Source organism: Lithobates pipiens, unplaced genomic scaffold (assembly GCF_037356315.1).
Source record: "Lithobates pipiens isolate NorthernLeopardFrog02 unplaced genomic scaffold, aLitPip1_a1.2 Scaffold_18, whole genome shotgun sequence".
NCBI lineage: Eukaryota > Metazoa > Chordata > Amphibia > Anura > Ranidae > Lithobates > Lithobates pipiens.
In genome coordinates this window covers 445,234,535-445,247,578 of record NW_027507758.1, presented here as the reverse complement: position 1 = coordinate 445,247,578, position 13,044 = coordinate 445,234,535, and the positions used below count along the sequence as shown (strand labels likewise).

Genomic DNA, 13,044 nt, shown 5'->3' with positions numbered 1-13,044 from the left:
CCCAACCAAACTTTCTTGCCGCCTTCCCACATTGTTGGCGCTCTGGCTAATGGAGTGGGGTTTCAGGGTGGTGGACAATATGCACACACTGTCACTGTGCCCTGAAATGACAGGGGGAAAGCATATTTTTAAAGATCCCACTTACTGGGGACTTAAAAGCTGCCATGCAGTGAATAGCAGAATCAATGTCACATAAATATGCTGATAATTGTCATGTGAACACCCTTGTGTGGGATGATTATAACATACAACACGCTTGCCAGAAAAAAAAATTAAACGGTATCTAGTTTATTACATATAGAAAGATTTTCCAGAATTTACAAACAACCACATTGTTCATTCCAGGGTGTTTTCATTTTTTAGAGTTCAGCCAAGTTCCACTTTCTTCTCTTTTTCTTAATTTTTCTCACACTTTTTTTGCTTTATTCTTATACACTATTTACATTGGAAGACTTGAATCAATATATATATTTATTTATTTTTTTACTTTTAACCTGTGCAATGAAAAGATCTGTGTTTACTCTAAAACCTGTGAGTATCATGTATTATGGGACTTTCAGTTCTGATAATGCTTTTAGTGAAAACTGTAGCCCTATCTGGCACAGAACAAGTTAAAGCACAACACTGCCAGGAGTGCAGAGCTGATGTATTATTATTATTATTATTATTATTTTTATTATTAAAACGCTCATATTACAGCCACCACTAAATAGCACTGAAACAAAAAAGAGTCCTAGTAATTTAGGACCCTTTTTAGGTCTTACCTTAGAAAGGAGAATAGTACCCTACCCTTTACTTTTCTTAATCTTATTTAGCAATTACCCAAAGTCTGTTTACAATAGAATACCTCATAGTCCCATGTAAAAAGATGGGCCCCAGCAGGAGGGAAGAAAATAATAAAAGTACATGTATAAATCAAAAACCTATGTTAAATATTTAATTCTCACCAATCATTATTAACAGTTTGTCGTACTTAATAATTTACACCATTGATTTGTAATACAGTTCTTTTTCTTGTAAATTTCAGCAGCAACTTAAATAGAGTTGTGAACAATGTGCGGGTTAAGCGAGTCCATGGGCACCATGGCTTGGTGCTGGGAGTACCAGGTCACTGAGGTTGACTCCAAACATGAAGTAGAGCAGACTGTCTGTCGTCACAGTGCTTTTTGCTTGGCACAACAGGGAAGGTGCAGTACAGTCAGCTGACTCCTGAGGTTTGCGTGTATAGTAAACAATGTGAAGTGGATGCAGCGTACCATCTATTGAAGAAGAGGATGTGAGGTCCTAGTTGTGATGTGTGAAGGCTACCAAGAGTCCATAATCCCTTGAGATTGAAGGGGTGATTTGCTGAGGTTGTGGAGGTTGTTTATTCTGGAAAGAAAATCACAAACAAACAAATTCCATTAAGCATACAAAACATGTAAAATGCAGAGAATAGTCAAACGTTGCATGAAAAATAAAATTAAACTGTTATAATGCCAGAAAACTTAAACAGAATATATGTTCACACAAAAGATTTACATTTACACTGGGAAAAATTGACCATTATAAAGCTTTGCCATATGTCTGGGGAACTTCCAACTCTAAGACCATCACAGTGGATGGTAAAATTGACTGCAGGCTTGGTGGTCAATACCCGAGAACAAGAAGTATTGGTTTACAGTGGGATTATGAAACATGAGAATCCATTATAGGGGGAATTGATCAAAACTGGAGCACCAATCAGCGTCTATCTTCAGCTTGTCCAGTTACATTTTGGAAATTAAATAAAAGATATCATGCACAGTTGTTTGTTTTGATAAATTTCTATTATTGTGTCTTAACTCCTTCTGCCACCTGGCCCTTTAAGAGCTTCTAAATGCCGAAGGCAGGCATTCGGGTCATGTGACCTTTGTGATTGGCTGTCACAGCGGTCACACAATCAGAAAGCAAGTATGCATCGGGAGCTTTCCGTTCCCTGCTGGCAACTGTTGCGGGAATTCACAGGGCGCACACTTTCAGCACAGAAAAGTTTTTACATAGGGCCACATATATGTAGCCTCTCTGCATTAAAGTCTGAAGCTACATGTATGCTTCAGCGGGAAGAGGTTTAAAAAAAAAAAAAAAAAAAAAAAATCCCCACTTTACGGTCTTATTTTAATGCCTAGTTGAACAAAAAGGTAACTATGGCTGTGGGCTGCTTTACCTCCTAAGCAATGGTAAGCCTCTGCTCACCTAATATTCTAACGCACAACAAAGCTACTAGAAGAATTTTTTTTCCCTAAGGCTCCATTGGGCTTTTAATACAAGTTTTAATAAACATGCAAACAGTTTAGTAGCATTCTATAAGATGACAATATCCAATATGCAATTCATTTTAAGATACTTTCACAACAGAAAATACATGGCTGATGGCATAAACAGATTCAGTGGAATGTACACTATATTGTGAAAAGTTTTGGGACGCCTGCTTTTACACACACATGAACTTTAATGGCATCCCAGGCTTAGTCCGTAGGGTTCAATATGGAGGTGGCCCACCCTGTGCAGCTATAACAGCTTCAATTCTTCTGGGAAGGCTGTCCACAAGGTTTAGGAGTGCGTCTATGGGAATGTTTGACCATTCTTCCAGAAGTGCATTTGTGATATCAGGCACTGATGTAGGACAAGAAGGTCTGGCTCGCAGTCTCCTCTATATTTCATCCCAAAGGTGTTCTATTGGGTTGAGGTCAGGACTCTGCGCAGGCCAGTCAATTTCCCAAACTAGCAATTTTTTTTTTATGGACCTTACATTGTGCACTGTTATGCAGTCATGTTGGAACAGGAAGGGGCCATCCCCAAACTGTTCCCACAAAGTTGGGAGCACAAAATTGTCCAAAATGTCTTGGAATGCTGATGCCTTAAGAGTTTCCTTCACTGGAACTAAGGGGCCAAGCCCAACCCCTGAAAAACAACCCCACACCATAATCTCCCCTCCACCAAGTGATTTGGACCAGTGCACAAAACAAGGTCCATAAAGACATGAATGAGCAAGTTTGGGGTAGAGGAACTTGACTGGCCTGCACGGAGTCCTGACCTCAACCCGATATAGAACACCTTTGGGGTTAGAGCGGAGGACTGTGAGCCAGGCCTTCTCATCCACATCAGCGCCTCACCTCACAAATGCACTTCTGGAAGAATGGTCAAACATTCCCATAGACACACTCCTAACCTTGTGGACAGCCTTCCCAGAACAGTTGACGCTGTTGTAGCTGCAAAGGGTGGTCCAACTCAATATTGAACCCTATGGACTGAGATGCCATTAAAAAGTTCATGTATGTGTAAAAGCAGGTGTCCCAATACTTTTGGCAAAATAGTGCCTCTACAATGCAGAAAGCTCAGATCCATCAATATATTCTGACAAGTATTAAAACTTGGGGAACACATTGAATCCTCTGCATTAGTTTAGGAATTGTGCTGTTCATAGGTCAGTTTGATGCTGTAGTAGTGTCTTCCCCACAGACCTGCATGTAGTAATTTGGGTGTTTTTTACATAGGGGCCAAGATAAATGTTCTCATGACACCTTATTGTGCTTAAACTGCACAGTAAGGTTTTCTGGACCTGTAGGTTTCAGCACAGAACTGTACAAAAGGCCTCAACATGAAAGTAGACAAGATAAGAGCATCAGCAAAAAATAAAAAATAAAAAAAATGTACACCTATATTCTGAAGAGCTTATAAGGCTGAAGTATGCTGCTTTGATGTCGGCAAATTCCAATCGTTTGCTTAAAATCTCTGAATGACTTCATAAAGTACCTCTCAGTCTTGCGCAGCATTACAACTTTCACATAATCTACTGCCGTAAATCCCACTGGTTATGCCTAAACGGTTCATTACAGCCATGTCAAAGGCTTCAGAAACAATAGCTGAAGAGAGCTAAAAAATCTGTGCTTAGATCACAGTCTGGACTCGCCATTGTTTCTCATCAACAACAGTCAGTATTTCCTTAACAACCTATAAAACAGCTCTCTACACAACTGGCTTAGAGCAGGGGATCTCGGGCTACACTGAGCTCAGCGGAGGATCATTTAATGTCACTGACATCACTGCTGGCAGCTTCGGAACAGGGAAAACCTGTGTTTAATCTATTTCCTACTTACTACCAGCATTAGCTGGAGTCCCCGATAATACAGCTTTGTGGTTGGGGCTGAACATTTTTGCTAGATTACTCAATCCTTCCTGGCAAGCAAAACATGTAACTGAAGGCTACATGGGGTACATTTTATACAACGGTGTATGTTTCACATCTGCTCTGAGGTGTTTTAAAAGGAGATTGAACCTACCTTCCAATTCTATACACAAGCAAAGATCAGAAAAATCCCAGTTCTGTACAGAAGAGACAGACAATATGTACACAGCGAGACTACTGTAAGTTATATTTACTAGTATATTATATTTCATCTTTACTAGTTTCATAAAAGCAAGCTTTTCCTCTTAAAAAACACCCAGTCTTACTGAAATATAGAACCAGGCTGAGACCATAGGCACTACAAGCAAAACACGGTTCTAGCACTACTAGAGGCATGGTAGGAGGTCTTAATATAATGCTGCTAAATCTTTTAAGCTTCTCACATAATGAGCGGAGTTATCAATGCTCAGTTTGAAGTTCAATTGCTACAGCTAGCTTGGTAGGTGACTGTACCTACCCAAGCTTTAAGATCTATAACCTGCGTGTGTTTTATTAGTAGCATAATATGCTCCAGACAATCAAAGCATCAATGGACTGCTTTTACCGAGTTAAATTGTAGGTTTTTAAACTCCACGGTAATGTTACTGGTATGCATTTTTGGAAAGGTACAAGGAATACATGCCAAACTTTAAATAATATACCATAGCCTGGGACATTGTGAAAGTATAAAAATAAATACCTAAAAACTTCCAGTATATACACACACTATGACAGCCAACATTTAAACATGGCTGCCCTCTGTGGGTATAGCAATATATATTACTATGATCTTGCATTTTTCTTTTAAACGTTAATGTCTACATTAACTAGGGGTGTTGAATATAATCGTATCATCGGGAATTGCGATTCATACGTTCACGATGCTGCGTTGAGACGGCCAAATTCACTAAAGCAGAAAGTCAGCTGATAGCCAGTAGAGTGAAGGGGATGGAGCTCGAGGAGACCCGACATCAGGAGAGGCCTCACTTAAGGCACAGGAAGGAGAAAACACACCGAGCAGCATGGAGGCGGGAGAATCGCCTGACACTGCAAGCAGGCGAGTGTCATTGTCACTGATCCCATCCCTCTACTACCATCACCCCTCTGCCTCCGATCCCAGCCATCCCTCTGCCTCCGATCCCAGCCATCCCTCTGCCTCCGATCCCAGCCATCCCTCTGCCTCCGATCCCAGCCATCCCTCTGCCTCCGATCCCAGCCATCCCTCTGCCTCCGATCCCAGCCATCCCTCTGCCTCCGATCCCAGCCATCCCTCTGCCTCCGATCTCAGCCATCCCTCTGCCTCCGATCCCAGCCATCCCTCTGCCTCCGATCCCAGCCATCCCTCTGCCTCCGATCTCAGCCATCCCTCTGCCTCCGATCCCAGCCATCCCTCTGCCTCCGATCCCAGCCATCCCTCTGCCACTGAAGAGAAATCCGACTGCTTACATTTTTGGATAAAAAAAGTTTTTAACCATGTGAACTTATCATGATGCATCGCAGAATCAAATTGAATCGCGGACAGGATAATCACAATCTAATCTAATCATGGGACCAGTGAAGATGTGCACCCCTATTAACCCTTTTCATAAAAACAGTATTTTGCTGGCAAATGTCATAAATAAGATTTTCTTAAAAGAAAAGTGACTCAAAGTATTAAAGTGGAACTGAACTCAAAAAGTGAAGATTTACATTGTCATCCACTTGAGCTTTTTTTCTGTCATTTTTTGTTTACATGGAACAATAAGGTGTTTTTGTTTGCTAAAAAAAACTACTTGGAACCCCCAAAGAAAAGGCCCTAGTGGACAAATTGGTGGGTTTTGCAATTTTATGTCACATGTTTTTTGTGCAGCAGTTTTTTCAAATGCAATTTTTTGCACTGAAATTCAAAAAGACAATTCATAACCCAATTTTTTTGTAAAATATAAAGGTTAAGGTTAAGTAAATAAATACCAAACATGTCATGCTGGTGCGATGGCAACAAACTGTGTAAACTTTACTATCCATAGGCAATGCTTTAAAAGCCTTTACAGGATACCACTTTAGATTTGCAGATGACGTCTACTGCTAGAATTACTGTCCATGATCTGACAATGCTTGTGTGCGAGACCGACGTGCATGGTGGCCTTTGTGCGCTAGCATTTTTTTTTTTTTTTACATAGTTGCTTTACATTTTTGCTTTTTTAAATCACTTTTATTATTGTCACAAGAAATATCCTTAGGCATGTGACAGGTACTCTTTATGAAAGAAGGATATGGGTTCTATAAGACTCTAAAATCCCTTTCTCTGCCCTTGAAAGCATTCAAAACACAAAGATTAGTAATTGTGATTTTTTTTTAAATGGCACTGTTGACATCTGAGTAAACCGGAAGTGATGTCATATCATTACTTCCAGGTTACGATAGCAGAGACCTGATCCCAGATTTGTTTGGGTGTCGGACTAGCCTGTGGGTTGGAATAGCCCAAGCAAGCCGCAGAAGGTGGCAGGAGGGGGACATCCCTTCCCGCTAATTGTAATAACAATCAAATGGCTAGTTAGAGGTTCCAATTGCTATTTCAAGAGAGCTCACCACCAGCTCAAAAAAAAAAAAAAGTCTGCAGGCATCCCCCCGGTACAACCACTTGAAGTCAAATGAAGTGCTAGGTACGTGATCTGGCATCAAGTGGTTAATGGAAGAAAATCTTGCTGTTCTCACTGGAAGCTCTGATATAAGGACGTAAATGCCCTCCTTTTAACAGAAATACAGTGCAGAAGGCACAGAAAGTAGGTGGAAAAGATCAGTTGCAGGGACACTACAGACAATGCTGGTAACTGCTCATTTGCCCTTTGTCTTTCTTTTTTGAACACAGCTTCCAGAGTTCAGTTCTTTTAAACTAGAAGGGTGTGCAGCAGCCAAGCAACACACATTTTCAAAAACCTAACATATTGCAGCCCCAGGTTTCTTTACATTAAAGAAAATATACTGTCCCAGAACGAAAAAGCAAAAACAGGAAAATGAAATACTAGTACTCTGTAAACATGTTCTGGGTCAAAGACAAACAGAACACCAAAGAAAGAGGATCTCTATGACAGGCAAGGAATTGGCAATACCAGGAGGTCAGAAACTGCAGCCTACATCTTTCTCTCACAAGAATATTCCCTTTGGAAGGAAATGGCCAGTTCTTTATTTTGTCCATAATATAATTTCCATTTTCAGCACCAACTGTATAAAACAGTATAAAAGACAATTTTTTTCTCATTTATCCTGCACTCGAGAAAAAAAAGTGTTAGACTGAGGAAATAGAGAGGTTCCTATAGGCCACAATAAAGTGTCAGAGGTACTTATGTAAAACATCTGTATTGGTACAATTCCCATGATTACATCTGCAGGTAGAAGCAGTCATACAACCAGATGTACATCCCGGGGGGCAGATGTTTGCATAACATGTTCAGCTCATGGAAGGGTACCTTTACAAAGATCACATGTCAGCTCCTGGGCCACACAACAAAATGGATGTATTTACATTTCATATTAGAGGGGGGTGGGGGGGGGGGCACCTGTTTAGCGAAACCTAGATAAGAGTCTAGCAAGAAAGAAAACATATCCAGCCTAGGCTGGCAGTGTTACCAAAGAGCTTTGTTTAAATTACCGTAGTAGCTGAAAAGATAATAGTATACTCTGAACTCTGACCTAGATCTTCACAGCAGTGATAGACTTTGGTATTAGCCAAAAATAAGATAAAGAAAAAAAATGCAGTGCCAAAAAATAAATTAATTTAAAGTTTTAGAGGAATCAGAATGGAACTTGATAAAAGCAAAACTAAGCCTATCAATTTAATGGGTTCTTAAAAGCATTACAATGGAGGCATGCCGTCACAGATTCCCGTGCTCTTGGCCAAGCTGTAAAGCCAGCATATGGCTGGTGTCATATACAATCACATGTGCAGCACTATGGCAACTGCAGATCAAACAGAGGACAGGATGGCAGCTTCCTCGGCTGTAAAGGACAGAGGGGTTTAGTTCCACTTTAACAGTCTCAAAAAGAACAGGTTGCCCAAAGCAATCTCACCTTAGGTAGTGCTGAACTGAAAAAATGTTTGACACTTGCTGTTCCTCTAAGTGTATTGGGTTTATGTACAGTATATGACAAACAAAAGAAAACAAAGTGATCCCAACACAAAGCAATTTCTTGATGTGCTGTTAGCGGTTTCTACAAGAAACACAATCAGCATACTTGCACGTAAAATCTGGGTTTCAGCTCTGCCTATAATTCTGAGAAAGAACTAATGAGGCAGAGAAAAGACGTCATGTCTGGTTTCATCTAACCATCTTTAGAAGTCTTGCAAAAGTGATCATTAAAGTTACGTTTCCATATGTGGAAGCCTTGTTCTGGGCATTGCCTAATAATTTAGCCATTACAGCATTCAAAGCCTTTCAAAACAGTATACTGTCAAAAGGGTACGATTAAGATTTTGGTCAGAGCCTTCCAGACAGAGCAAGCCTAGTAAAGACTTTCCAGAAAAGCAGACTGAATTACTCCATTAAACGTATTTTCTGGAAAAAAACAAGACAACAAAAAAAAATTGTTGCAGTCTTTTTGGTGACCGTATACTGGTGAATTTGACTGATGGCTTTAAAATAATGCACTGCAATGGCAATATGCAATGGCAATATGCATGTCACCCAAGAAGTAGTGCCCACCAATAACCAGGGCAGACAATGGTATAAGGAGAATGTACGGTCAAAAACAGCGCATCAAAGGGACTAATAGATTGATGTGAAAAAAACTTTAAAATGTCATTTATTAAATGTAAAAAATGAACACAGACATCTGATCCCTGCAGGATCTCAAACACATAAAAATATATAACACAAAGCACCCTGATCCCTGTGTTCATTTTTTACATTTAATAAATGACATTTTAAAGTTTTTTTCACATCAATCTATTAGTCCCTTTGATGCGCTGTTTTTGACCGTTTTTTCTGCTGCATCCATTTTTTGCCAAGTCCATAATGGGTTAACAGCCGCACATTGAGACTATCTACAGGACATTTATTTAAATAAACAAACATCCCACGAGATAGTCAAACGCTCTTAAAGAGACCATTCATTTGTGCGCCAACTTTATATTGTTTTGTTATAAGGAGAATGTGACTGCACGGGCTAGGGAAAGGTAAAGAATAGGTGACAACATACACTTGTGGCTTGCATGCAACAATTCATTTGGACTAGAGGGAACAAAATGTGGCCAGTAGGAGACATGATGTGGCTGGAGGGGAATAAAGAATGAGGACTGCCCTGTTTGTTTACATTACTGGTATAGAGACGTCGCTACTGTGTACAGCCCTACAGCTGCTTCTTTGTACAGATATCATGGTGATTATTACAAAAGAAACGCTATAAACACAACTTTACCATCAATGCGAATCCACCTTTGCCGTCGTTTTAGCAGCGCTTTACGGCCTCTAGCGGGGTGGTTTTAACCCTACTAGCGGCCGGAAAAAGGTTAAATCCGCCTGGGAAGGGCTGAAGGAGACCCATCTCCTGATTTCGGCATAGGTGTCACTGCCGCGAGACACCACAGAGCTAGAGACATAGTGAAGCCGAGACAAAGTGAGTAACACTACCTGTGATTAGAGTTGCCATTAAAAGTCCCCACCACAGTTCTCACATCAGCAGATGACCTTGATCAAGAGCACCTAAGTTGTCTGATCAGAACTCCCCCCAGCACTGCCACTGATCCCACCCCCCCACCAGAACTGCCACTCATCCCAACTCCCTGCCAGTACTGCCACTCATCCCATTCCCCCCACTCCCTACCAAGGAATAAAAATAGAGAATACATGGTAGGAAAAGCCAAAGAGGGGGGAGAGAAAGAATAAGAGAAAGAACAAGAAAGACAGCTAGAGAGAGGGAAGGGGGGAAAAAAAAAAGAAATTAGGATGGAGAGATAAAAGGGAAATAAAAGGAGAACAAAGAGAGACAGTGGTACATCCTAAAATGTACCATAAGGGGTATTAATATTGTACAAGTGGAAGGGACTCGGGAAGTGCTAAATGTCCATGGGTTAAGGGCGCAAATTACTTGTCTTGCCTTGGGTACCGACAACCCACGCTACAAAAATAATTTTACTGTTAGGGGTCCCCTCAACTTGGGAAATTTTATCAAGGGGTCACGGCATTAGAAAGGTTGAGAACCACTGCGCTAGATTGATTGTAAAAAAACTAGAGGCCCCATTCACATGGGCTGTCCGATCAAGTTTTTTTTCAGATGGACCTGATCGGACCCTCCAGTCTATTTTATGGAGCAAAGGATGTCAGCAGACACGTCTGCCAACACTCACCATGCAGAGTGGACATGGACACAGTCTCGCTCTCCTCTCCACCTGTCCGTTTCCATCTGATCCACCAGACAAATGGGGAATAGGGCCACTATCCGTCTGTTTTTGATGGATAGGATGCAAAAGGGACAGGTGGTCCAATTACATTTGATTGCCCCATAGAGGAGAGCAGGACTGTGTCAGTGTCTGCTCTGCATAGTGGATCAGACCCAGACCTGTCACCCGCTGAGCAAGTCGATTGCGCTTAGCGGAGGAGCCCTGTGTACCAGGCATAAGTCAGAAGTCTTGAAGCCTGGCCAGAAAACCAATATAACAGCCAGGAAACTACCATTTTTAGAAGGCGTCAGCAATGATAATCACCTTACCTGTCCCATGAAAGGTTTACTATAAAAACAAGTCTTAAATATCCCAATGTACCATGTAGTGAATTATTATAGAAACAATGAAAAGGTTGTTCCCTTTGTTATGGGGGAGTTAGAAGCCCTTTGAGTGTATGCCAGGGCCAAACAAGCACAGTAGTCGAAAAATATATAATTTGTGAAAGTTGGATGGGATGTATGTCTGTCTATCAAGTTTACCTTTATTGTGGTCAAAATCTGGTGATCTAGGATTTTTACTGAGGAGCTCCAGAAAGCAAAGTACTACATCCATCTCAAAATATCTCAATAGCACAGTTAATTCAAAGATTTGTGCAGCTGCTATCACAATATATTACATAAAAGCTAAAAAGATTGCTACAAAGCTTGAAGCTAGAAAATCCACAGGCTCTGCTCAAATGAAGCCATCTTACTAGTTTAAACTAAAGGCATACACCATCTATATATAGAAGTAATGCCTCAGCACCAACGCTTTGTAGCATGCAGCATCTTCAGAGCCAGGAAATGCCAGGATAAACCCTCAGAAGAACGTTCAGATAAATAGATGCGGCATTAACACAAAACAAAAAAATGGCACAAAATTTAAAGAAGCCCTCATTAATTTTTATTTTCTCAACATAACCATTTGATCAGCTATAACAGGTTTGTAAAAACAAAAAGGTACAGGGGGTCAGACTACTATATCAATCACAAATGTGTGCAATATCAAAGTACCTTATTAATTAACACACACAATCAGAACAGCCAAGCAGAACATGCACCAACATCATGGCAGCTATTTCATGGTAAATAACAGGTTTAATAATATCACAAACAATATCATAATAATACAGATTAAACATTTGTAGGGTTGCTCGCCCGACCCAATCCCCGAGTGTATGTGGCGGCATCAGCTAGCGCCGCATCACACCCACTGACGCATTTCGCATCACTCACTGTCCCACCAGCAGGGGAATACATTTTACTTGTGCTTAGAGTGCCACTACAAGACATGTGAAGGTCACACTGATCAGATAAATTAACCAAAGCTGGCCATAGATGGATCGAATCTCAGCTGGTTCAGCAGGGACCGGCTGAGATTTAATTAATCTATGAGCAGGCAGTTTCTACCCAAGCTGATCCATGGATTTTACTTATGATTACTGCCGGCTATAGCCACTATCAGTAATCATTGTGTTCTGCTGGAAGGGAAGGATCCCTGCTGGCAGAACACAACCGTGCCGCAGAGGGGATTCCACCCTCAACACTGACAGGTATAGCACATCCAGCAGTATTTAAATCAGATTTATCAACATATAAGCACTGCATGTATGTACTAATGAGAGTCAGGGGGCAAGAAAAAGAGGGACAATCCATAAGAATCACTATGGTTTTGGTTAAACAAGTTTTAAATATTGCTAAATGAAGGCGAAGATGAAAGATCTTCAGGTCTGAAGTTCAAGAGCCAGTGCGCTTGCTATATAAGGCAGCCAAAATGAACTGTCACCATGTGGCACCTGCTGCTGTTGGGGGGGGGGGGGGGGGGGGGGGGGGTTCAGCTTTGGTTGGAGTAGGGAATGGCTATAACCTATGCGTTGTGGTAACACACAGTAAAACGCATGTTTTAATGCCGGAATCCCATAACTCACTAAACCAGCGGACAAAACCTGCACAGCACCCTTTAAAAGATTTTCCCTGCCTGTTCTGGTGATTGGAAATCCACCACATGTGTGCCCTGCTGCTAACCCATGGTGTCACTGGCTACAGCGGACTTTTGTCAGCTGGTCCCGGCCAACAATTTATGGCTGAGACCTGCTGATCGGTTGTAGCCAATCACAGCACAAAGCTCTGCAAACAAGAAGAAAAAACTGTCAGATCTGTAAGTAAAAGCAGCACACGTTATACACATTAAAACTAGGCACACATTTAACCCTTTGATTTCCCCTTGACTTTATCCCCATCCCAGCCAGTGTCATTAGTACAGTATATAATAATGATCAATGTATTAGTGTCACTATTGCTGCCAGTGCCAGTTAGTCAATTAGTGTACCTCCTAGTGAGGGTCGATTAGCACCAGATTGCCCACCACACTATCACAGTCCCAATATAAAAGTCATTGATCAGAATAGTGTCAGCTGCGTAAATTCCAGAAAATACACCACCGTTTGTAGATGCTATAACTT

General features: G+C 41.2%; 1 protein-coding gene across 1 annotated transcript in view; it reads right to left on the bottom strand.

Annotated features, from left to right (window-relative positions):
- Positions 1 to 267: 267 nt before the first annotated feature.
- Positions 268 to 13,044, bottom strand: part of IRS1 (insulin receptor substrate 1) — a 65,599-nt gene continuing 52,822 nt past the window's right edge. The window contains exon 2 of the mRNA XM_077488198.1: positions 268 to 1,371. Coding sequence (XP_077344324.1) covers positions 1,367 to 1,371 — 5 coding nt within the window. The 3' untranslated portion in view covers positions 268 to 1,366. The remainder of the gene's footprint in view (positions 1,372 to 13,044) is intronic.